The sequence below is a fragment of the Corythoichthys intestinalis genome, chromosome 4 (assembly GCF_030265065.1).
Source record: "Corythoichthys intestinalis isolate RoL2023-P3 chromosome 4, ASM3026506v1, whole genome shotgun sequence".
NCBI lineage: Eukaryota > Metazoa > Chordata > Actinopteri > Syngnathiformes > Syngnathidae > Corythoichthys > Corythoichthys intestinalis.
In genome coordinates, this window is record NC_080398.1 from 29,212,024 (window position 1) to 29,236,810 (window position 24,787).

Consider the following 24,787-nt stretch of genomic DNA (forward strand, 5'->3'; position numbering starts at 1 on the left):
TAAAATACTGTAGTAAAACAAGAGGGATTCATTTAAGAATATGGTTATGTTTGTCTTTTCTGAGTCAAATGTTTCCAGCTTAAATCCAAATGATGCAGAGTAGTGCCTCACTATAAATCTGGTGTAGAATTACTACCTCATCTAAACTGAGCATTACGATCCTTATAAAGGCAAACTTTATAACTTCCCACTTGATTGATCGATCATCTAAGAGTTACTGAACACACGATCTCATAAAAACCGTCTACATCATCACCCCCGACGACACAAAGGTGCAACGTGTTTATAGGCAAACGTCCGAAATTTAAACCTTTGCCCACCTTCAGGTAGCCTACCCCGTCGAATATTCGTTCTCCCTCGCAGCCCCTTACTTTGGCCAGGGTCAGATGGTAGCGAGGGTTGTAGGAGTCCCTATGGAGCAAACCCTGGCTCCGGTACGCTTCCTGCAGGCCTGCGTTGAGCTGCTGGAGCTGAATCTGAGGCTGCGGGCTGAGGTACAACACCCTGCCATTGAAATGCTTCAGCTTCAAGGGGAAGCTGAGAGCCACCGGGGGGTTGCGATCAAACTGGGCGAAGCGTCTGAGGATTTCTTCGGCGGCTTCCACTTCGGACGGGGTTCGGAGAACCAGGAGGCACATAGTGACGTGCAGGCTGGTGGAGGCCTGCCAGTGAGGGGCGGACGACGGGAGGAGGGTGGTGATCTCGTCCTGGAGCTGCTGGAAACAGGTGAGGATGGCGGGAGTGTTGGCACGGAAAGTGATGAAGTGCGTGGGTTTCTTTTTACGGCGACGGCCGGGGATGTTCTCTTTTTGTTCCAGGGATTCCGAAAGATTCTGGGACGGAAATGTGAAAAACAGACAAATGTTAGCCAATATTGATAGCATCACAAGGCAATTCATATAGTATTCAATATACGATATTGCTCAGTAAGTCTTTGGCTGCCATTGCCTTTTTGACTATTGATGTTAACCTTTTGTAGGACACTCATTTTAACTCATTGGCTTCAATTCACAGTGGTAGACGTCCAATCCATTTGGACTGAGAGGGTCTCCCAGTCCAAATGAATTAGACGGCTAGCGCCTTCAATGACACTATAGAACGAGCATTCATAGCCAGTCCATCCAGTTTAAATGAATTAGATGTCTATCGCTGTCAATGGCAGGTAAATTTATAAAACACTTTTTTACCTGGATTATTAATTTTCTAGTGCTGCAACGATTAATCGATTAACTCGAGTATTCGATTAGAAAAAAAATATTCAAATTAAATTTCGTTTGATTAAAGTGGCAAACATTGCCCTCTGGTCTGCCTCATTTCACATGGCTGAATCCAACTGCTCCCTGTTAAGACCAACGTTAATTAGGTTTTTGTTTGGGCTAATGTTTTTAATGCATTTGTAATTTATATTTAGCTGTTTTTTGGGGGGGAATATGAGTCTAACCATTCGTTAAGGGCATTGGAGAAAAAAAGTTAGCATTTTACAGCATTTAAGCTAGCGGACTTTTGCTATGTAAGTTAGCCAATTGTTCTTTTGTTGTATATAGATCCTCATTTATTTAATTGTTTTATACCGTTTGAGGCTCAGCTCGGCTATTTTAATTTTTCATGTTCTTTATCCGATTACTCGATTATTCGAACTAAGTAGTTCATCGATTAATCGACTACTATAACAATCGATAGCTGCAGCCCTAAAATTTTCAGTCGTGCTTGGAACAGATTACGGAATTTACATGGAAAACTCATCTCTACTTATGGAATTTTCTGGTTACGAGACTACTTCTAGAACCAATTACCGTAATTTTCGAACTATAAACTGAGACTTTTTTTTTCTCATATTGAATCCTGCACCTTATAGTCCAGTGTGGCTTATTTGCTGATTTATTTGGGTTAATAGGTAACACTTTATTTGACAGTAGCATCATAAGACCGTCATAATTATGACATGACACTATAGTGGGCATTAATGAATGCTTATGACAGATGTCATTAAGTATCACCCGCAAATTATGTGACTAACTCCATTTATGTCCAGCTCAGATCTTTTACTTCCATTCAAAAGTGAGATCATTTGCCGGATGACACAAAATGACATGTCATAAGCATTCATTAATGCTCATGGCAGTGTCATGTGATGAATATGATGGTCTTATGGCAGTTTTATGGTGCCACTGTCAAATAAAGTGTTACTAAATACCATAGCTAGCAATAGATTAAAAAATTGAAACAATAACTGAGGAAATGATTAGCACAGAACATGAATTTTGATTGTTATTTACATCTGTAGCGCTGCAATGCATGCTAGGAGGCATGTTGGATGACAACAATGTTGAAAGCAGGTGGCAGCAAAGGTTGACTGTCTCCCCTAAGGGAGCAGTACTGACCAAATGAAGCTTCTTGAAGCTTTGCAGCCAATTGGTTCAAAGCTTCATTGTGGTTCATTTGGTCTTAGACAGTCTTATGCGGCCGCTGTCAAATAAAGTGTTACTAGTTAATATCTTTTGGTGTAAATATCCCATAAAGCAGTGAGGACAGCTGTGGCTTAAAGTCCAGTGCGGCTTATCGATGAACAAATGTAATTTTCGCGTTTCGCGTTTGGTGGGTGGAGGCTTATGTCGTCAGAGTGTATTTTTGTTTGAATTCATTTTAGTCTTGCCAATTTTGTTTATATCACCTATGCTCGTAGGTAAAACCTACAGATGGAGCTAATGTATTCGGCTCTGTAGACTGTATGCTTGGGTTCAATATAAATTAAGAAGTGATAAAGGCATACAGTGGGGAGAACAAGTATTTGATACACTGCCAATGGGTTTTCCCAGTGGGGAGCACTGTATGTACAAAATTTACAGGGTATATTCATAATAAGAAATGGAGGAGGTGATTGCATTTTGGGGTAAGGATATCAAACATCATAGACCTCAGAAAAGGTATGTTGCAATAACTCAAAAACAAACAAAAGGGAATATCATCAAGTAGTTGTCTGCTTGGGTGGATGTCTGCTCTCTCCTAGTGCTCTTCTATTTTATTCGTTAAAAAATATAAGTAAATATTTTTAAAAATACAGAAATTATTAATATTTTCAACAATTATAAATATTTAAAAGGTGATTTTAGTATGAATTTTTACTCTCCTTTTGTTAATAACAAGAACACATATTTTTCTGCTTCCTACACATTGGTTGGCAGTGAATGAATGAGTTAAGTATGAGGTGTGTACCGATAAATCGATCAGGATCGACTGGTGAAGCAAAATCAAATTGAAACTATTGTTCAACATCTTCATCTTTTAGAAGGTTTGTTAAAAATAATGTTTTTTTAATCAAATATCTTACGTGTTTGAGTAAAAAAATTGAGAAGAACACAACTGTCACGTTTTTTTGTTGTTTTTTTTTTTGCTTTAAGTGAAATGCAACGGATCGTGTTTATTCATTCACTGTCAGCCTACCATGTTAAAAATTCAATTGGACAGCTATCATCGTCAAGGCAACCAATGAGTAAATAGATCGGAGGCCCTTGATTGAATCAAATGGTGGATGGCTTTGTAATATCAGCAAATATTGTCCAAGGAATCAATATCGTATCATATCATCATGAAATAAGGGATATTAGTATCTCACTAATGTGAGTACGCTCCTAAAACTTGTCTTTTCATGTTAGGGGAGTGGCCACTATGACATATAAGGAAGGTAACTGTGCTGAACCAACCAAATTATTCAATCCTTCAAAACTGTCGTCCCCTTCAGCCAAATTTTCAGTCGCGTCCCCATCTTCTACATTCGGTGCGTCTTTGTCTGTGGATGTCTTCCCACTAAAATGAGAAAACAAACAGGATTACTCAATAGAGTCTCTCAGGAATTGTGCACCACTTCACAAATCGGAGCAAGCTTTTCATTACATAACACTACGCTTGACCTCTCGCCTGTTACTCTAGATCTTGGTTATGGAGGCTGTGCTTGAAAATTTGGTTTCAAAACCATGATTCATTCATTCATTTTGACCTTTAGGAAAAACAGGAGGTCGGAAATATTATTTATGTGCTGCACTTATAGAAAAAAAATATATGTTTGCATAACCTGAGCGGTTGCCTGCGAGTATTTTCATTAATGCAGGTCATTAATTGCTAGCATTTCTTTAACCTGTCCTGTTCAGCTGTCTGAACAGTTTTAATGTATCACCTGGGACTGGGAGTATGATATACTCCCATTGTGATGATTATTCATTGTGTTTCGTTTATTAGGAGAACGCAGAGAGCAGGAAGAGGTTATGGGGGTACAGACCAGGAAATACAGCAGAAAAGGAGAGAGAGAGACAGAAGAACAAACAACAAGAAATACATTTAACGCCCACACTAACAATGAATATAGTAGCGCTATCGTTAGCCAATTGTATTTCTGGTTGACACCATGCTGGGGGCCTGATGACTGAGGATAAAAAGAAGGGGGCAGACTAGAGTCAGAAAGAGATGTGGTTAGGTGGGGTGGAGTGTACACAAAGTGGCAATGTGAGGTGTAGATCCAAGTATTATCTGAATCGCTTGTAAGTGCGGATATGTTGACATCCTATTCTATGCTGCCTGATCGCTAATCCTTTCACCGATAGTTCCTCTACTTGAGCGTGTTTAATTTGACCCATTCATGCGTGAAGCCCGTCAGACGTGTCCTGTAGACCAGCGGAAATGCTGCGCGAGGGGTGTCAAAATCAAGGCACGGGGGCCAGATCGGGCACACCACATCATATTGGGTGGCCTGCGAGGGTAAATCTTGTGCATTGACTTCATGTTTCCCGCTCAAAGTTTTAATATATTTTCTGTATTCGTCAAAGAAAGATCGAGAATGAAAGAGAATATTTGCAGTTTCTTTCCTTTTTAAATATCTAAAATAAAATAACAAAGTGATTTAAAAAATAAATAAATAAAATAAAGAAAGCGAATACCATATCTATCGTTTTTATTTTTAATGAAACAAAAATGTTTTCCTTTTTTTTTTTGGTGTTTAGTTAAAAAAACGAAAATCAATACGAAAAATATATGTATGCAAGATAAATAACCCTAAATAATATAAAAAATACCGACATTTACCGTTTTTTCTTTTTTATTAAAAACAGACATTTAAAAAAGAAAAAAAAAATAAGAAAAACAGAAAAATCAAGTTTTCTTCCTTTTTTTTATTTAAGAAGTATTTTTTAAATTCAAAACAAATATTTAGCTTTTTTGTTATTTTTTTTAACTAAAAACAAAACTATAAATTAAATTTTTTTCCCTATTAACTTAAAATTTTAAATCAGTATAAATGAATACCAAATCACACTAAATAAACAAATAAATAAAATGTTTACTGGATTTCCTTTTTTTATGTAAAAAAGAGCAATAATAAATTTTTTAAAAAAGCAAAAGTTTCTTTTTTTTTTCTTTTTTTTTTTTCTTTTAAATAATCAAAATTAATTAACAAAAAAAATTGTAAATCAGAAATTACTTGCTATTCCAAAGTTCAAAAAGAGGACTTTAGGTAAAAATATTTAATGACTCGATGATCCAAATACTTGTCAAATCATTTGACTAATTATCGATGAGTCCATTATTTAACGAAGGAAACAATAATTAAAATGTGGCCAGTGACAAAAATGAGTTCGACACGACTGTCTTAGAACTTATATAAAATCCATAGCCGAATGACAAGCAGTTGAGAAATAAAAGCTCCACAAAAGTATAAATTGAGACATCTCAATGAGTGAATTTAAGTTGGCACTCTGAGGAAAAAATGTGGGTTGAGCATAACAGCAACGGGTGAGATTTGCTATCTAGCTATTTCAAGCGAGGATGAAAAACAGACCTATTTGGCGCCTCCTCCGCAAAACATGCCGAGGCCTGACACGCTTGCGCTGACTCAGAAGTGCGAGCGTTCATCTCATTGTGCTCTTCTTCCTGCAGATGTGCATTCTCAGCGTGAGTACGCTCCATTTTCTGCCCGACAACAGCAGGTGGTTGCTCTTCTCTTGTTTTGGGGTGATTCAAAGTCACTCTCACTTGTTGCTCTTGGTCATCAGGCTGTGTTTCCTTTCCTAAGAATGATGACAAAAGCTCTGAAGGCTTTGGAAGTGAATCAACACTTTATCCTGGCTTACCTTCAATTTTCTCCTCCCCTCCAAAGGGGGGAGCCAGAGATTGACCAGTGGAGCCGAAGACCCTGTCGGTCCTGCTGTGGCGGTCCCACACACGGTGTCCTTTGTAGCTGAAGTACTGGATCCGATGTCTGGGAAGGGCCAGCTCCGTGGTGTAGTCGCAGTCACATGGGTTGATGTCCCAGTTGAAGTCACAGAAGGGGCGATCCAGCACGCCCAGGAAACGGTCCACGTAGCCCACTACAAATTGGGACGCGTCCACCGAGGTGTCCCAGAGGATCCGAGAGATTACGTCGTCAGCTGTTCGCATGCGAGGTTTTTTGTTGACATCTATGCATTAAAAAAAAAAGTATTTAGTTTATGGGAACAATAAAAAAATAGAATCTATGTGAGAAATGGTTGATAAAAAATACCGTTTCCCTCATCGTCTTTGGGTTTGGCAGTTTTGGCCTTGTTTGGTTTTTTCTTCTTTTGGTTTTCGTTAACCTGTTCATCCCCATGATCAGGAATAAGAGCGTCTGCGATATCGTTAGCTGGGTCTCTGTAAGGAATTGAATCAAATATTAAGTTGAAATTCTACAAAATGTTCAACACATTGAAAAACACGTTTTTTTAAGCATTTTGAATACAGGTGAAAGGGGATGGCTCATGTCCAAAAAATTCACAACTCAAGAAAACTGTACACCTACAGTGGTACTTCAAGATTGGGCTGCAACTAAAGATTATATTCATAATCGATTAATCGGACGATTAATTAAACGACTAATCGATTAATCGGATAAATGTCACTTTTCTCTAGCGAACCGCAGACGGGCCTGAACATGTACTGGCTTCAGCAGGGGGACATGTCTGGCAGTGCAGGATTTGAGTCCCTGGCGGCGCATTGTGTTACTGATAGTAGCCTTTGTTACTGTGGTCCCAGCTCTCAGTAGGTCATTCACTTGGTCCCCCCGTGTGGTTCTGGGATTTTTGCTCACCGTTCTTGTTATCATTTTGATGCCACGGGGTGAGATCTTTGCATGGAGCCCCAGATCGAGGGAGATGATCAGTGGTCTTGTATGTCTTCCATTTTCTAATAATTGCTCCCACAGTTGATTTCTTTACACCAAGCGTTTTACCTATTGCAGATTCAGTCTTCCCAGCAGGTCTACAAATTTTGTCTCTGGTGTCCTTCGACAGCTCTTTGGTTTTGGCCATAGTGGAGTTTGGAGTGTGACTGACTGATATTGTGGACAGGTGTCTTTTATACCGATAATGAGTTAAAACAGGTGCCATTAATACAGGTAACGAGTGGAGCCTCGTTAGAAGAAGCTAGACCTCTTTGACAGCCAGAAATCTTGCTTGTTTGTAGGTGACCAAATACTTATTTTCCACTCTAATTTGGAAATAAATTCTTTAAAAATCAAACAATGTGATTTTCAGTTTTTTTTTTTCACATTCTGTCTCTCATGGTTGAGGTTTACCGATGTTGACAATTACAGGCCTCTCTAATCTTTTCAATTAGGAGAACTTGCACAACTGGTGGTTGACTAAATACTTATTTGCCCCAGTGTATGTCGGCTGACAACTAGTTGAATGACACCGCTTTTATATCTTGATGGGGTCTCTATCGCTTTCATCGGCACTACTTAACTTTGAGGAGGGTGGTAGGAACCCTGTCACACAAAAAAAAAACTACAAATATGCTGACTGTTTACAGCATATGTCACTTGCCCCTTAATCCCATTCATTATAAAGGCGGAAGTCGATGCGAATGCTTTCGCGCAAATTTGGCAAAGATGGCAGAGCAACAAAAGAGACAAAAGGTTTTGTCTAAGAAGGAAAAAAAGCCCGGCTTTTACTTGCTGGTGTGACCCCGTGCGCTTGTGCATGTTATTACACTGCGACACCCAAAATGAAACGTCAACAATCAGCCAATAGAAGAGCAGAATCATGGTTACTGGCCATTATGGGAAAGATTCTGACCAATAGGGCAACAGGATTTTATGGCGTGTTTACGTTGTGACTTTTAAAATTTTCTGCGATCGGGAATCGTCTTTTACAGTATGTATTATCTTTCGTATGCTGAATAGTTTTTCGTAATATGAAGTGAAAAGGCTTCGAAAAACTTTTCGTTGTTTTCGTCAACAATGTAAATGAAAATATGTCATCGACGAACAATTTTTTCATTACAATGACGTGAAGATGACGAGCTATGTTCACAATGCCTGACATTTTCATATTGTACATGGAGTACTTCAGCTTGCATCGTAGCACTGTTCAGGTCGTGTCACCCATGTGACATGTGCTGCGCCTTTCCCTCACTCTCCTCACTGGAGTTTAGGATTTGTTTAAAGCTAGGCAGCACTCCATCTTGCTTGTTTGGAAACACATGAGTAGATTTGTTTTCTCATCTTGGCAAGAGAGAATAAGCAATGTTGTTTTAGCCTTTAACCCTTGAGAGTCGAAGGACGCGCCGGCGCGTCCTCAGCGCACGTCGTCTTTGAAGCGCCCTCACGTTTTAATTACGTCACCCACATGCCGTTGGTTGGTCTCGTTTTAAAGTGCGGAAGTTGCGGTTTACTCTCGTTATTATTTGAAGTCAATCGACCAACTAGAACGTGAGATATTGTCATTTAAGTTTTATAGTTTTATTGTCCTCTCAAAAAAACATTAAAACGCTGCATGGATCATTTGTTTATGTCTATATTTCCATCATTTCTAGTCCTTTTTTCAAAACGGAAGCTCCATGAAAAAAAACACAAATCAAACGAACCCTTTCGAAGTCACAGTGGAAGCACAAAATGCGTTTTTTTTAAATAAATATAACTGCGGTGCGAGGTTCAACCGAACCAGAGGGAGGAGTGTTCTGAAGCAGCGAGGTGGCGAGCGACGGCCAGTTGGATACTGCTGGATCGAGCAGCGACTTTGTGTGACTTTGACAATGAACGGAAAACTAAATTTAGCGCAAGCAATTGTGCTTCTGATCAACTTGGGGAAGAGGATGGTCCAAATTCGTCATCATCGTCTTCTTCGGAAGAGTCCTCGAGTGAAGATAGTGACGGATTTGAACACGTGGGTGACGCCATCGACAAGCAGAGGTAAACCAACTCACTCTTTTTTTTTCATGCTGAAAACGTTTCTTTTGAAAGTTTCTTTTGATATTGCAAGACAAAGTTAATTTTGATGCAATATAAGTGTGTGTTTGTGTATATAATAATAAAATGTGCATATCAGATCAAAGTCGTACGTGCACTGTGGGTATCCCAGGCAGGAATTTATAATTTGTGGTGTTCTTCTTTCTATATGAAGATTAGGGATGTAGCACATATTCAGCTATGGTATTCTTTCTATTGTCATACATATAGATTTCCATTATTATTTATTGCTGTATATATTTTTATTTTATACTTTATTATTTTCATAAATACTGACTTATTTTCATGTACATTTATAGTGACAATGAAAGTAAAGTGAAATGAAAATGGAAGGGTGGAAAGAGGACCGACACCCCATGGAAGTGTGAGCTGTGTGATGTAGCCGTGTCTAATTCCAGCACGAAACTGCTTTTCGGAGTGGCATGACTGAAAAAAATTTAACTTGTTTATTGTAAATATTTTTGAAAATGCTTTTTTTCCCCCAATGTTATATATATATTTGTTTCCCACATCAATCTTCTCAATTTGTGTATATAAATGTGTGTTCAAGAAGCTTGATTGTGTGTACATAGTTTTCATCAGGCGATGGGCCGCAATACCTAAACTCATAAAGAGATGGCCTCTAAACACTTTTTGTGTTAGATGGTATATATTTTTTCACTGTTCTTCACTGTTAGATCTGCTGTATATAACCTGTTTTGACTGGAGCATGTATAAAGGCAAAAAACGCCTATGGCTATACCAGTTGTTTATGTTGAATTGTCAAATATAAGACTATTTATTCTAAATTTTTTTGGTTGAATGTTCATCCTAACATGTTGAATAAATATTACAAAGTTTCAAAACGGTTCGTTACGCATGTTTGGTTGTCAATTGGACATCAATATTAAAAATTTTGACAAAACGATTTTGGAATTTTTGGTCTTTTTGGGCCCAAAATGATGATTTATAATTGATCAGTGAAGGAAACAACAATTTGGACATGAAGTTCAAGGTGTCACAAAAAAAGGGACCAAACCAGGCCATCGTAACCAATTCTTTCTTTGAAATATAAAGGCAACTTCAAAGGCATGCAAAATCAGACAAAATAGGCCCAGACCTTAAAGGGTTAAAGGTCCGTGCTGAGTGATCATCACACACTAAATGGAACTCGTCGCGTTAGCATAGCATTCACATTACTATTAGCATCCACTTTAGCGTGGCAAGCATCTCCTTAAAAGCTCGGACAACTTTTCACAACATCCAGTTCGTGGCTTCTAGGTGGGTGTAATTGAAAAAAATGTACTGCTGAGTGTGTATTATTACCAAAAAGTTGGCGTTGTCCTTGTAGACGCTTCAATATGTGCTTGTTTGTCTATGTTTACTCGAAATTATTGGAAAGCATTTTTTAATTTTTTTGACTAAAACTTTTGAATTTTACAGACAAAAACATTTTGAATAACTGTCGACTCCAACTAGGCAAAATTTGTATGAGATTTTGTCGAATAAAACAAGACGAAGTCAAACACATTTTGACTAAATTATGATTAAGACCAATAAGTATGTTCGTCCAAAAGACTAAGAATGCGGCAAAATTTAAAAGGGCTCCCAAAAACAACAATGCGTAAAAGGAATTTTTCGTGTACTAAAGCTTTCGTATCTTAAGGTACCACTGTTACTATATAGCCTTTTCAAATCAGAAGCACTGCAAGCGGACAATGCGATGTGATTATTTAGAGAGTTCCATAAAAGTTATTCAATCAAAGCAATTAACAAAGAGAAATCTTACACTGAGCTGTTGCTGTTTACTTGACAGATCAGCTGGCTCGACCTGTGAGACATACGACATCTGACACCAAAGTGACACTTTCCCTCTAGGAAGAACGGGCACACGTCGACTCCTTTCGCATCTGACAGAGCCATATGAACAGAGACAGCGGAAAGGTCAATGTTCATGTCAGCGTGTCTGCCATGTATTGATTCCCTCATTGGTTGGAAAAAGAACACAAACAAAGCGTACAAAATAAACATTGTTGAATCGCTAGCAAGAGCAACATAAGGATGATGCGACCTTGACAGAGAGTCCTGTGGTCAAAGAGATGCTGCGGGAAACTAAATGAGAATAGAAAGTACAAAATGCATTTTAAGTGTCCAAAAAATGTACAAATTTAGAGGCTCTATTGTGGCTATGCCCAAAGAGAATTAAATTTCCCTCTTGTCTCAAATTCATGATGATAGCTGTCTAGTTTTCATTTTCTAGTTTCACATCTGTATCAAAGTTGTCACTGGTTACTGTAAAGAACTCCCGAGCTAAAAAACCTGGAATGGAACTTACAGGGAACTGAACGATACACACATCTCATACCAGTTAATAAAAAGGTGAATGTTTGTTTAACTTAGTGAGTCTGTGATAAAATGTCAAGTTTCCCAGCTTGACTAAGGAGATGTCTTGGGAGGTGGAGTATTTTTTTTTTCTACTCAATTCCATTAAGATAAGGAGACACTGGTACCGACACTCGTGTCATATAAACACATAGTTCTTGATAAACACATTTCCAGCCGGCGGCCGAATGCAAACAGAAATATGTGGCTGTGATTTATCTTGTTAAAACTTTTTTCATGTCTGTTTGAAGCTATACCATTACTAAACACCACAAAATTTACGTCAACATTTTTATAAAGTCCTATTTCGCAGAATACAAGGGATTTAGAATGAAAAGTTGTATAAGGACTTCAATATATAAGTCATTATATTTGTGTACAATCAAAAAAAATGCCAGTTTTGGGGAACAACCTAAGTAAGAATATTTTGTTTTTGCACTTCAGTATTATTTTTCTGATGGCTTTTTGCATCCAATCCTCATGAAATTATTTTGTGTGGCTTATTCCCCTTGTATTAAATATATAAATTATATATAATTGACAGAAATAATATAATAATGTTTGGACAATGTGTATTTTTATACAGTATTTTACACAAGTAGTTGTCTAGTGAAATAGGAAGCAAGTACTTGCCATACCAATAAAAAATTATTTTGACGCCACCTGTTTTGACATCTTCTGTATCAACAGGACCTTTTATTTGAACATCGGAATTCTTCGTGTCTGAAGACAATCCAGAGCAATCTGACGCCATGCTGTAGATTTAAAAAAACGAAGATTAGTGAAATGCTGAGTTCATAATCATAATTACAGTACAATGACCAACGCGGAAGAGAGCAGCGAACTAAACCGTGGCCATAGAATAATTAGAAAGTCATAAAATACGTTACAATATCTTAAATATATAGTAGTAAATGTTAAAGACAAACATAAAATATTGCGCTTTTTCTGTATTACGAACCTAAGTAGCAGTTTCCGCAACTCACGCTTGACACAAAGTATGCTATGCCGTGACGGATTGTGGGTAATGTAGTACTCATTAGTTTTAGTCGAAAATGTTCGTTGTTGTCGAGGTATAAAACTCGTATTACAGACAAATACCCATGTTATTGCATTATGCGTGGGGGGGGAAAACGGCATTTTTATGTATGACTCATAAAATTTCGATGAAAAAATTTAAAACCGCAATGAGCCAGAGCGCGTGACTCTAGTCACTCATATGACGTCATGCTAATGCTAGCGGAGGTAAACACAATAGAAGCTTGCTGTGACACTCGAAATAAGACATTTATTTTTTGTGTAAACTTCTCGAAATGCTGAGTATTATTACGCGACTTAATTTGGGAGGACGACGAATTATGGAAGTATTTCTATAAAGTGAGTGAACAGTGAACTTCTATTAGTCGAAGGTGAGACGAGCTGTCACTTGTGGAAACTACTGAAAGAAATTTTATGTTTACTTTTGAAACATTACGTTCGATTTCTAAATGTTGCTAATAATCCGTTTAGATGAACGCTTTGGTGGCTCTGTGTCATTTCTGTGAGCTTCATGGACCGAGGACACTGTTCTGCACGGAGGCTTTGCACCTTCCCTCCCCGTCGCCTTCGTCCCAGACAGGCGTCGCGGTGTCCGGGGACAGAGACGTTGATCGGGACGGTGAAGGACTCACAATGAGGGCCAACAGTTCGGCCAGCCAGAGGGGAGAAATGTGTGAGGTGAGCTCAGCCAAGGTGGAAAAACAGTTTATCATGCGCACGTCACACACTTGGCAGTGAATGATCGTGTTTAGTGCCATGGACGGCGATAGACGTCCAATCCATCTGAACTGGGAGAAATGTAAGCATTCTCTTTTTATGGATTAAAAAAAAAAAAGAAATTTAAGAAGTAATACAATGTTAATAATAACTAAAGAAAATAAGATGAATTCAAAACAGAAATATACGGAGCCTAAAGGGACATCAACAGAAATAAAATAAATTTAAACCATCTGGTGCGCACTAAAAAACTATCTGGTACACACAAGAAACAATCTGGTGCACGCCAAATAGTATGTGGTGCGCACAGGGCCGGAGTGGAACTCATTTTCGGCCCTGGAATTTCATGCCTCAGACCGGCCCACTCATTTAAAATTATGTCATTATGCATAGACGTGTTAAGTTCAGTGTTCTCTAAAGCCGTGTACTGTAATTCTGTGCATTCCAATTCAGTGCAGGTAATGGTTGTTTAACAAGGTGGCTTTATTTTAACAAGTGCAACACAACATATTTTGAACAAATTTAAAAATGGATTTTAAAAAAAACTATATTAAATGATACATTTGGAAAATAAATTAGGCCTGTCAAACGATTAAAATTTTTGATCGAGTTAATTACAGCTTGAAAATTAATCGTAATTAATCGCAATTCAAACCATCTATAAAATATGCCATAGTTTTCTGCAAATTATTGTTGGTATGGAAAGATAAGACACAAGATGGATATATACATTCAACATAAGGTACATAAGGACTGTATTTGTTTATTATAACAATAAATCAACAAGATGGCATTAACATTATTAACATTCTGTTAAAGCGATCCATGGATAGAAAGACTTGTAGTTCTTAAAAGATAAATGTTAGTACAAGTTATAGAAATTTTATATTAAAACCCCTATTAATGTTTTCGTTTTATTAAAATTTGTAAAATTTTCAATCAAAAAATAAACTAGTAGCCCGCCATTGTTGATGTCAATAATTACTTACACAATGCTCATGGGTGCTGAAGCCTATAAAATCAGTCGCACCCAAGCGCCAGTGGAGGGCGGCAAAACTCCATAAAACACAATTAACAAGTGGGCATGTCATTGTACTGTCATTTAAATCTGTCTGAGCAGGGCATGTGCGTTAATTGCGTCAAATATTTTAACGTGATTCATTAAAAAAATTAATTACCGCCCGTTAACGCATTAATTTTGACAGCCCTAAAATAAATGAATAAATAAGACCTTTTCTGCAACATCAAATATTAACAAAATGAGTGTTTACAGATAAAACAAACATAGCAACATAACAATATGAAAAATAAAGAATACGTATTGCACATTGTAACAACTTCTAATGATACTATTATCCATTTTCCATTTCCACTTTAAAAACGCCACGTAATTGAATATATTCATTCTAATGTTCACTCGCTGAACGACATGGCAATCCTACCTTCCAGCTCTGCACCTGTGGTGTGTTCATTATGGCTAATGCTTGCTGCTACATATCCCTTGTGAGGTGCTACAAGAAGCCAAAGTTTCCACAATTACATATTGTCGTATCACACGGTGCAAGTTGCATTTTTTTCGCCATCCGGCCTTACCACTTTCGTTGTAATCCTCTGTAGTTTGAGGCCGCAAAGTCGTTGCATGAAAAAAATTAGCTATTTTCGCGCATTTTGCCGATTCTTTCACGAGTGCTTTTCTCTTTTTAATTCTTAATTTTCAGCGCCACCCTTGCTCTTTTTATCCATCCGAGCACCGAGATAGCAGCTAATTTGGCTCAATACAGACTACAATTAGGGGGCGGAGCTGCATGCTGTATTTTTCGTCTGCACACGTGAGGATGAGTCTGGGGAAAAAAATAATAGTTTTTTTTTTTTTTTTTAAGACTGCCCACAGGGACAGCGGTAACAGAATGTAAGTTATACTCAGTGACACTGTCATAAATAAATACCAAACAAAAAATGATAACAGTGTAATTTTTTTTTTTTTTTTTTTTAATAAAACCCGGACCGGCCCATCTGGCCAGCCGGCCCTTCTGGAATCGTCCAGAAGCTCCCGATTAGTCACTCCGGGCCTGGGTGCGCACTAGAAACAATCTGGTGTGCACAACCATTGTTGTCAGTAACTGTAATCTGATTACTTTCTTTCAGTAACGAGCTATCCAACACGTTCAGTTTTCCAAACCAGTAACCGATTAAAGTTACTTTCATTAGTGTCTGTGTATTACTATTTTGTTACTGCCTCATAATATACACTCACCGGCCACTTTATTAGGTACACCTGTCCAACTGCTCGTTAACACTTAATTTCTAATCAGCCAATCACATGGCGGCAACTCAGTGCATTTGGGCATGTAGACATGGTTTAAGACAAGCTCCTGCAGTTCAAACCGAGAATCAGTATGGGGAAGAAAGGTAATTTGAGTGACTTTGAACGTGGCATGGTTGTTGGTGCCAGAAGGGCTGGTCTGAGTATTTCAGAAACTGCTGACCTACTGGGATTTTCACGCACAACCATCTCTAGGGTTTACAGAGAGTGGTCTGAAAAAGAAAAAAATATCCTGTGAGCGGCAGTTCTGTGGGCGGAAATGCCTTGTTGATGCCAGAGGTCAGAGGAGAATGGCCAGACTGGTTCGAGCTGATAGAAAGGCAACAGTGACTCAAATAACCACCCGTTACAACCAAGGTAGGCAGAAGAGCATCTCTGAACGCACAGTACGTCGAACTTTGAGGCAGATGGGCTACAGCAGCAGAAGACCACGCCGGGTGCCACTCCTTTCAGCTAAGAACAGGAAACTGAGGCTACAATTTGCACAAGCTGATCGAAATTGGACAATAGAAGATTGGAAAAATGTGGCCTGGTCAGATGAGTCTCGATTTCTGCAGCAACATTCGGATGGTAGGGTCGGAATTTGGCGTCAACAACATGAAAGCATGGATCCATCCTGCCTTGTATCAACGGTTCAGGCTGGTGGTGGTGGTGTAATGGTGTGGGGAATATTTTCTTGGCACTCTTTAGGCCCCTTGGTACCAATTCAGCATCGTTGGAACACCTTGGCCTACCTGAGTATTGTTGCTGACCATGTCCATCCCTTTATGACCACAATGTACCCAACTTCTGATGGCTACTTTCAGCAGGATAATGCGCCATGTCATAAAGCTGGAATCATCTCAGACTGGTTTCTTGAACATGACAGTGAGTTCACTGTACTCAAATGGCCTCCACAGTCACCAGATCTCAATCCAATAGAGCATCTTTGGGATGTGGTGGAACGGGAGATGCGCATCATGGATGTGCAGCCAAAAAATCTGCACCAACCAGTGACTTGCGGTGAGGTTCATGGTTGGAGAGGCACTGACTCCTTTAGGGTTAGATTTCCAAATATATAAACCAAAAAGGGTAGCTTATTCAATTGGCTACTGGTTATTTCATATCTCATCAGCATTCTTCACAAAACACGCACACACGGTACATATTATCGATACGTAAAAGTAAGAAAATAACATGCATTTGCTCTACACCCTCAATGTGTTGGCCGTCGCAATTCTATAATTCATGCAACATAAATGAGAGTAAAGAGTGGTGTAAAAAACCACAGAATTCAATTCTGACCTTTAGTGAAATATTCAGTTGTTTTTAAAACTTTTAATTCTGATACTTTAATCAATTTATTACAGATTGCTAAACAAAAAGTGTGAAAAGAAAAACAAGTAATATTTTATTTAAGTCCAAAATTTAGTTTTTAAATATTCTTTAGTATTTTTCTTAGTTTAAGCTCTTTTTTTTTTTTTTTTTTTTTTTTTTTAATAAGATTGAAATGAAAACTGTTTGTGGTCTTGCGCCTCTCCTTCACCACAAAAACCGCCGTTACTTTGGAAGGGCATAGGTTTGGTCTCAACATTCGTAGGGACGATATACCAGCATAACCTGCATTTAGGTACACTTTTTGCTGGAGACGGGACATTAATAAGACCAAACAGATTGGATGAAGGGGGCAAAGGGCCACATTTCTCATGTATACGAACCTAATTAATTAATAGGCAAAAATGATCAATGCAAAATAAATCCTTATCTACTGATAATAACTTTTACGTGCATTGGTTCAGATGATACACTGTTCGATTCAAACCTTTGTTTTCAAAAAATACTAAAGAAACATTTTGAAAACTTCCTGAATAAATGTCTGGTTTTTATTAGCAAACATAAACATAATGAAAATAATTCACTTAATAATGGTAGGGTCAATTCTATCCTTACAACATATGGAACTATTGAGAGATCTAAATTCTCTATATAACTGAACATGATATCATGCAAAAAAGTTAAGGTTGCTTAAAAGTTGGTAGGGACAATTTTAGCATCCTGAAAAGTTGGTAGTGTTATGTCCCTACCGTCCCTATGCAAACCTACGCCCTTTTTGTAAAAGTCCTCCTTATTTTCCTTTACTTTAAAAAATCTCTCCGCCTCAATGGAGAGGATTGCTTCAATTAGATTGTTCTGTGTTGTATTTGACAAGCCAGAAAACACAGTGGATATGTCCAAATGTCTAGCTAACCTTTCATCTTTCTCAGCAAAACCATGTAATCGTTCTACATATATGCCACGTTTAGAAGAGCTTACACGCTCATCGTTACCATGAAATGTTAACTCCTGTTTAGCTAGGATGCAGGTTGCATTAATGAGGTCTTTCAAACTCTTTCGGTTTTCCTTTACCTTGGCATTGTGGATGCTACCGTTGAGCTTCCGCTGTTCGTCAAAGCCAAATCGATCCTTGAGCTTCCAAAAGTTTTTAAAGGAATCAGGCTTTAAATGTGAGTGGTCAAGCTGTCATGTTTGCTGAGGCTTCGTGGTAGTTTTTTAATGTCACAATATCTCGTGTTAGTCCAGACATTGGCACAAGTTGAGAAGAAAAGGCAGGGAAAGCAGCAAAGGCGATTTTTCGAAGGACAGCCACATAGCCAGTCTTTTCGAGTGTACCAGTCCGTTTGAAAAGCGCGAGTTATCTTCTGTCCCGTAGTTTGAAGCAAACCTTTTAGCTCCGGTGTTGTTAATCGCGTCCACTTTTGACGGAAAGTCCAGTTTCACGTACGCCCCCATTCAGTGCGGCAGAGTACTATCTGCCGCAACCTGTGCCTTTTCACTGCGGTTTTGTTTCCCATCAGCAAAACTAAATATGTCGCTAACAAACATTAAACTTTAAGGGTTAAATACATTAGCCAGACTGTGGAAAATCAGGTCAAATAAACGTATCTGGAAACATTATAATGGCGACATGCAGATGTACGGCAACCAACACGCTCCAATTCCATGTATCAACCCAGTTTGTTATGGATTGCGCAATCAGAGGTGAGGCTTTACTCGTTGCTGCCGCACCTCTCATTTCATTTCGTTATTTGAACAGGAAATAGGCAAATTCAGCGATTTTGACTATAAAAAATGTTTGAAATGAGTCATACATAAAGAGCAATGGACAAATATTAATATAAATTTGATGCTATAATTATTTTTTTGTCATGATGACAGGTGAGGCTCTGCCTCACCTGCCTCCCCTGACCGCACGTCACTGGCACCAACTGTGCGATGCCATCATGTCAATATGGACCAAACTCTCTGAGGAATGCTTCCAGCACCTTGTTGAATCTATGCCACGAAGAACTGAGGCAGTGCTGAAGGCAAAAGGGGGTCCAACCCGTTACTAGCATGGTGTACCTAATAAAGTGGCCGGTGAGTCTATGTAGAATGAAGACTATTTTAGTCATGTACGGAGAGCATTTCTAATAGGAAATGTTCGAAAGGTTTCCATCTGTTCACTACGGGTTTGTTTCCATGGTAACCGCTCACCGTTACTTCCTGATTTGGTCTCGAGTCACACATGCGGGACTGAGAAAGGCGTGACGAACGTGAGGTGCACATTCAAGCCGAGTGCAGATACCTTTTGAGATGTACGAGGGAATGTTGAATTGTGTGTGTCCATGAATGAACTTGAGTGTGGAGGGTTCCAGCGATAGGTTGATGATACTTCATGCGCGGCTGTTTCGTAGCTTTGCCGCTGCAGCGGCGGGTAGTCATCGCTCCAAGTCGACAAGCATTGTTTACATCATACAGTATTCGTGTTGCACATTTATGCCGTGAGGTGACATGTTCGTTTAGCATCTTTGGGATGAGTTGTAAGATTATTTATTGGGTTTCGTTTATTAGGAGAAAGCAGCGAGCAGGAAGGGGTTATGGAGGGGGCACACAGGGAAATAGAAAAGGAGAGAGAGACAGAAGAGAAGAACAAACAAAAACAAGAAATACATTCAACGCCTACACCAGTGTTGTCACTAACGCTATTGTAATCTGATTACTTTCTTTGAGTAACGAGCAATCTAACACATTCAATTTTCCAAAACAGTAATCTGATTGAAGTTAAAGTTTCCTTAGTGTCCGTGCATAACTATTTTGTTATTGCCTCATTATATATGTAGAGTGAAGAATATTGTAGTCATGTACGAAGAGCATTTTGAATAGAAAATGTTAGAAAGTTTCCCACTACGCATTAGTTTCCATGGACACCGCTCATAATTACTTTTTGTTTTGGTCTCCAATCACACGTGCTTACTGTTTTGGGACTGAGAAAGGCGTGTAGAGCGAGGGTGCACATTCAAGCCGAGGGCAGCCACCTGTTGAGATGTGCGAGGGAATGTTGATCTGTGCGTGGGAGTATTTTTCCTTCATTCTGGAGGTTCCAGCGATAGGTTGGAGTCGCTACATGTGCGGCCGTTTTGTAGCTTTGCCGGTGCAACTGCGGGTAGTCGGTGAGCATTGTTTACATCATATATGTGTTGCACATTTTTGCCGTGAGGTGACGTGTTCGTTTAGCATCTTTGGGATGTGCTGTAAATCCGACTGAGTGTAAAGTGCTTAGTTGCCATCACATTTTGTGGCCAAATTGACCGCATGTGTGTACGGCGTACTTCCGTACTTCCGGGTTGTGCACGCGCATTCGCACCTGCCCCCGCCTTTTTGTTTAATGCACTGTTTATTACACAATTCGTTTGTTTGGCACTGAGATGCTGTTAACCCTAAACCTTAATCTAAAGTTCAGAATTTTTGACATTAGGCTTAATCTTTGAGTTAGCGGGGGTTTAATTCATTTGATTATTAGATAAATAAGTCAGGGTTAGGGTTATTTTGGCAATCCTCTGCAAAATTTATTTTCTATGGGAAAATCGTTAACAGATGATCATGCCTATAGATATTTGAAAGAGCAAAACGGAAGTGGCTCACTGAACTACTCTTTATACATAACGATAAAAACATAAACTTCGATTCCGCGGATAAAAATGCATCAATGTACTTACTCAAGAAATGTGATGTAGTCTTGTCTTTATGTGAAAGTAATAAGTGTAAAAACATGCCATTGTTTGTACATTTTCACAAATTCCAATGTACTTTACAGGGGTGCCGCTCACTCCCCGCATCCCACCCAGGCTTCATGAGCATCGACGACGAGACGGGCATTCGCTTCCTGAGCCACCAGCATCCCAGAGAGCCTCAGCTCTTTAGCGTCGTGCGCCAAGCTTGCGTACGCAGTCTTAGCTGTGAGGTAACTGATGACGTACCAGTATATCAAACTCCTGTCGCTTAGTGTTCTCGTATTCATCCTGATTTCTGTTTACCAGGTCTGCCCTGGTCGCGAAGGCCCAATTTTCTTTGGCGACGAGCAGCACGGTTTTGTGTTCTCGCACACTTTCTTCATCAAGGACAGTCTAGCAAGAGGCTTTCAGCGCTGGTACAGCATCGTCATGGTGGCCATGGACCGGATCTACCTCATTAATTCCTGGCCTTTTCTGTTACGCCATCTCAGCTTGACCATACAAAGTCTGCAAAGCACTGCTCTGAAGGTTAGAGTGTTAGCACGTGAGAGAGTAACATTGTTTTTATAAATAGTTTGTCACCGAATTTTTTTTTAAATGGCCACAAGCTTTATCACTCATTAACAATAGATGTTCAGCCCATTTGAACGGGCAAGGCTTCTAGTGACTGACTGTGCTTAATAGTTGGACTGTGAATATTTTATAGTTATGTAACTACCATTGTTTGCAAATATCTTATTTAGATTCATTAGAAGATAATCATCTGCTTTCATTGAGGCCTACAGAAATATGACAATCCAGTGACCCTCGCGGATTTTTTTTTTTTCAATTAAAAAAATAAATAAAGACAGATAAGGCATGCCACCCCGATCATGTAGTCCAGGGGTCCCCAACCTTTTTTGCACCACGGACCGGTGTGATTTGGGTCTTTTTTTCACGGACCGGTGTCCTGTCAAATTTTGCAACCTTATAAAATTTTGCTCCCAAAGCTTTTGTGGCGATGAAAAAAGCCCTCTTTTATATTCAGTTGGACTCTCAATGTTATCCAATGGTGCTAAAAAAACTATTTACATCATAAACATACATGTGCAACACGGAAATGGCGTAAATTAATGCTTAACGACACGGCGAAGTCGTTAAGTGAGAGGGCTACGTTCAGTTGTTGTGTGCACCTAACATGGCAAACGTAAGTTAATATTCCTTTCTTTAAAGAAAGTTTGTATTGTGTGTTTTGGAATCGCTGCATTCGCGGTCCTTTTTAACGTTACACGCATGCCAACTTTGTCAGAACACCAGCAATGTGCGGCAGAAAAATACAGCAAATATAAAATAGCATTTGTTTTTAGCCCCGTCGTGTTAAGTGCTGGGAAAAAATACAACTCACCTGCTGAATCAGTGGTTTGCCTGAGTTTGTTTCGTTGAGACGAGATGGTCCCGAGATGGGAGAGTGAGAGAAGCTAGCATCACAAATACACAAAGTTGGAAATTGTAGCACAGTTTTCAGCGCGCTCCTAGCGATGTCAGGATATTCCGAAATGACTTTAATCCAGGACTTCGGTAGAGTTGTTGTCTCAAATGTATGTTTAAGTCGCCGTGATTTGCGACCTCTACAAGCTGATATTCCTGTTCCACAGACATGCTCGAATAACTCGGTTTATTCACATACGGGTCACGAATTCTCTCCTTCGCCGTTCGTGGGTCTTTAGTGATTGGGAAGTAGCATAAATTTGGTTTTCTTCTAGGTTGTAGGCACATCTTCTGGCTCGTCAGGTTCCCTTTTCCCCGTAAAAAGTATGTCCAAAGACGTCTGTTATTCAGTCATTCTAGTGTGGGGCCAATTATTTCCGGGAAGAAATGCGATTGGCGATGACCTACGTCATACGTTATTATCGAGTCCAAGCGCGCATAGATATACAAAACGAGATTTAGTGCTAACAGCCCAATCAATGCATTTCTATGACGACCTCCTATCCTGTAGTTGTATATCTAGAGTAGACAGGGATATTGGTGTGTTAAGCGGCACAGGCCAAAGTCAATTGGCCAGAATGCAGTTGTTAATAAATTATTTATTATTTCTGCGCGGCCCGGTACCAAATGCGCCACGGACCGGTACCGGTCCGCGTCCCGGTCGTTGGGGACCCCTGACGTAGTCCCACTCTTCCTCATGCTGCTCTTTGTTGGTCAGGCAGTGCACTTTTATCTATTTTATTTATTTATTTATTTTCCCTTCAGGCATGACAAATCCAAACAAACATACAGCATTTATATGTGTTTACAATTAATTCAACCCGAAAAGAAAAGGGCTGACAGGAGAAGCCGAAGCTTATTGAAACCCGTCCCCAGTATACCATATAGGACGCAGAAAATATCGAATATCAATTTTTGACATTCAGATTTCGTAATGATTACAAGTTTTTTTTTATTTTATTTATTTTTATTTTTTTATAATAACCATCCCCTCTGATTGTTCATTTTCCCAGCTCAGGAAAATGCGTCCTTCGCCTTCGAGTGTCTGACAATAACCACCACTTAAGTTTCTGATTAAAGTTAACGATTATTGACAGACGTTTAATGCTTGATCTTGCCACAGATGCTTGGAAGCCAAAGCTTTAAAGCGCCACATGCGTCAGTCATCGTTTATTATGTTAAACAGTTGCTGTGGCAACTCACTGTGTGTAAGTGAGCAGCTTGAGCGAATTTGAGTGGACTGACTCAGTTAAGCATTTGTTAAAAACAAGCATTTTTCAACTATATTTTTGTTTTGAAATAATTTGGTGGGACAATGACATGTTTAAAACTTATGATTATTACATTTAAAGTGCTTGAAAACCATTTATTAATATATATACATTTAAAAAGAAAAAAAAACTTGAAAAAAAAAGTGAAAAAGCATGTCTTATATGTATCTCTTTTCAATGCTAAATCTGAATAAATACATTTAACACAAAAAACGAGGGATCACTGTATTTACTGTTTAAACAAATCAATTACATTACAAAAGATAGAGAATATTAATACTGTATTTTTTTAATCAAATACAAAATAATTAAATATATATATATACTGTATATATGTTTTATCTTTATGTCATAAGAGTTGAAACATTGAATTTCTTTTTAATTGAAAAATCAATTAAAAAAACATTTAAAAATGTAAAAAATCATACAGTAATTGAAAAAAAAAAATACTTCATTAATATATTTTTTTTTTATATATATTTGAAAGTAAGTTCCAAAAAATGTTGTTGTTTTTTTAATAATTAAAATTATAAGAATATTCACTGATTTTTTGCGAATGTTCATTCGCCCCTTCCCAGTCCAAATGGATTGGATGTCTAGTAGGGGTGTGACAAAATATCGAAACGGTGATATATCGTGATCATTTGTATCCCAAAAGGTTATCGATATGCGCCTGCCAAGAATCGAGACATCGTTTTAAAAAGGTGTCAATGTCTAAAAAAATAAACAAAAAGGAACCAACAAGTTGCTACCAAAATCTTCCACCATAATAGTGTCTCAGTTAAATCTAAGGCTGCATTGACAGTGCTCAACGCCCAATCCATTTAGGCTGGGAATGTTCGTTCATTCGAAACCAGACCATTCAAGGTCATTCTGTCAGATTTTCAGGGCATTTACAGGTCACTGGCTGTTCATTTTAGGGCATTTATAGGTCATTTCCTATTGAGTTTGAGTCACTGCCTATTTATTTGGGTGATTCCAAGGTCACTTCCTGTTCTGTAACTCAAAATAAACAGGAAGTGACCCATAAAATACCCCAAAATCAACAGGAAGTATCTGAAAATCAACAGGTAAATGACCTTAAATGGCCCAAAATTACCTCATTGTCTGGCTTTGGCTGCCACTGACGGCCATAGACGTTCAATCCATTTGAAGCGGGAGGGATGGCAGCGAATGAACTTTCATTCGCTGCCTCAAATGGATTGAACGTCTACTAGTGATAAACACATTCCAATTCAAAGCAGAAGCTTGTTTTTCTGTTTATTAGTTGTTGTAGAAAATCCTAGAATGATTTCCTGACCAATGGATCCATAATCTTTGCATCACCATA

General features: G+C 38.7%; 2 protein-coding genes across 4 annotated transcripts in view; one reads left to right on the top strand and one right to left on the bottom strand.

Annotated features, from left to right (window-relative positions):
- Nucleotides 1–202: 202 nt before the first annotated feature.
- On the bottom strand, nt 203–13,554 carry leng9 (leukocyte receptor cluster (LRC) member 9). 3 transcript variants are annotated; one of them, XM_057834438.1, is made up of 8 exons: nt 12,573–13,554; nt 12,275–12,366; nt 11,019–11,139; nt 6,527–6,654; nt 6,117–6,443; nt 5,825–6,053; nt 3,702–3,804; nt 203–833 (listed from the first exon to the last, which is right to left on the bottom strand). In XM_057834438.1, the coding sequence occupies exons 1-8, from the start codon at nt 12,749–12,751 to the stop codon at nt 204–206; spliced, it is 1,809 nt and encodes a 602-aa protein (XP_057690421.1). In that variant the 5' UTR covers nt 12,752–13,554; the 3' UTR covers nt 203. The 3 variants fall into 3 exon arrangements, with proteins under 3 accessions (XP_057690421.1, XP_057690423.1, XP_057690422.1); XM_057834440.1 differs by having other exon boundaries at nt 12,250–12,366; XM_057834439.1 differs by lacking the exon at nt 12,573–13,554 and having other exon boundaries at nt 12,275–12,560.
- Nucleotides 12,819–24,787, top strand: part of flcn (folliculin) — a 31,553-nt gene continuing 19,584 nt past the window's right edge. Inside the window, exons 1-4 of the mRNA XM_057834441.1 lie at nt 12,819–13,020; nt 13,121–13,327; nt 20,803–20,949; nt 21,026–21,247. Of these exons, the coding sequence (XP_057690424.1) occupies nt 13,121–13,327; nt 20,803–20,949; nt 21,026–21,247 (576 nt within the window). The 5' untranslated portion in view covers nt 12,819–13,020. The remainder of the gene's footprint in view (nt 13,021–13,120; nt 13,328–20,802; nt 20,950–21,025; nt 21,248–24,787) is intronic.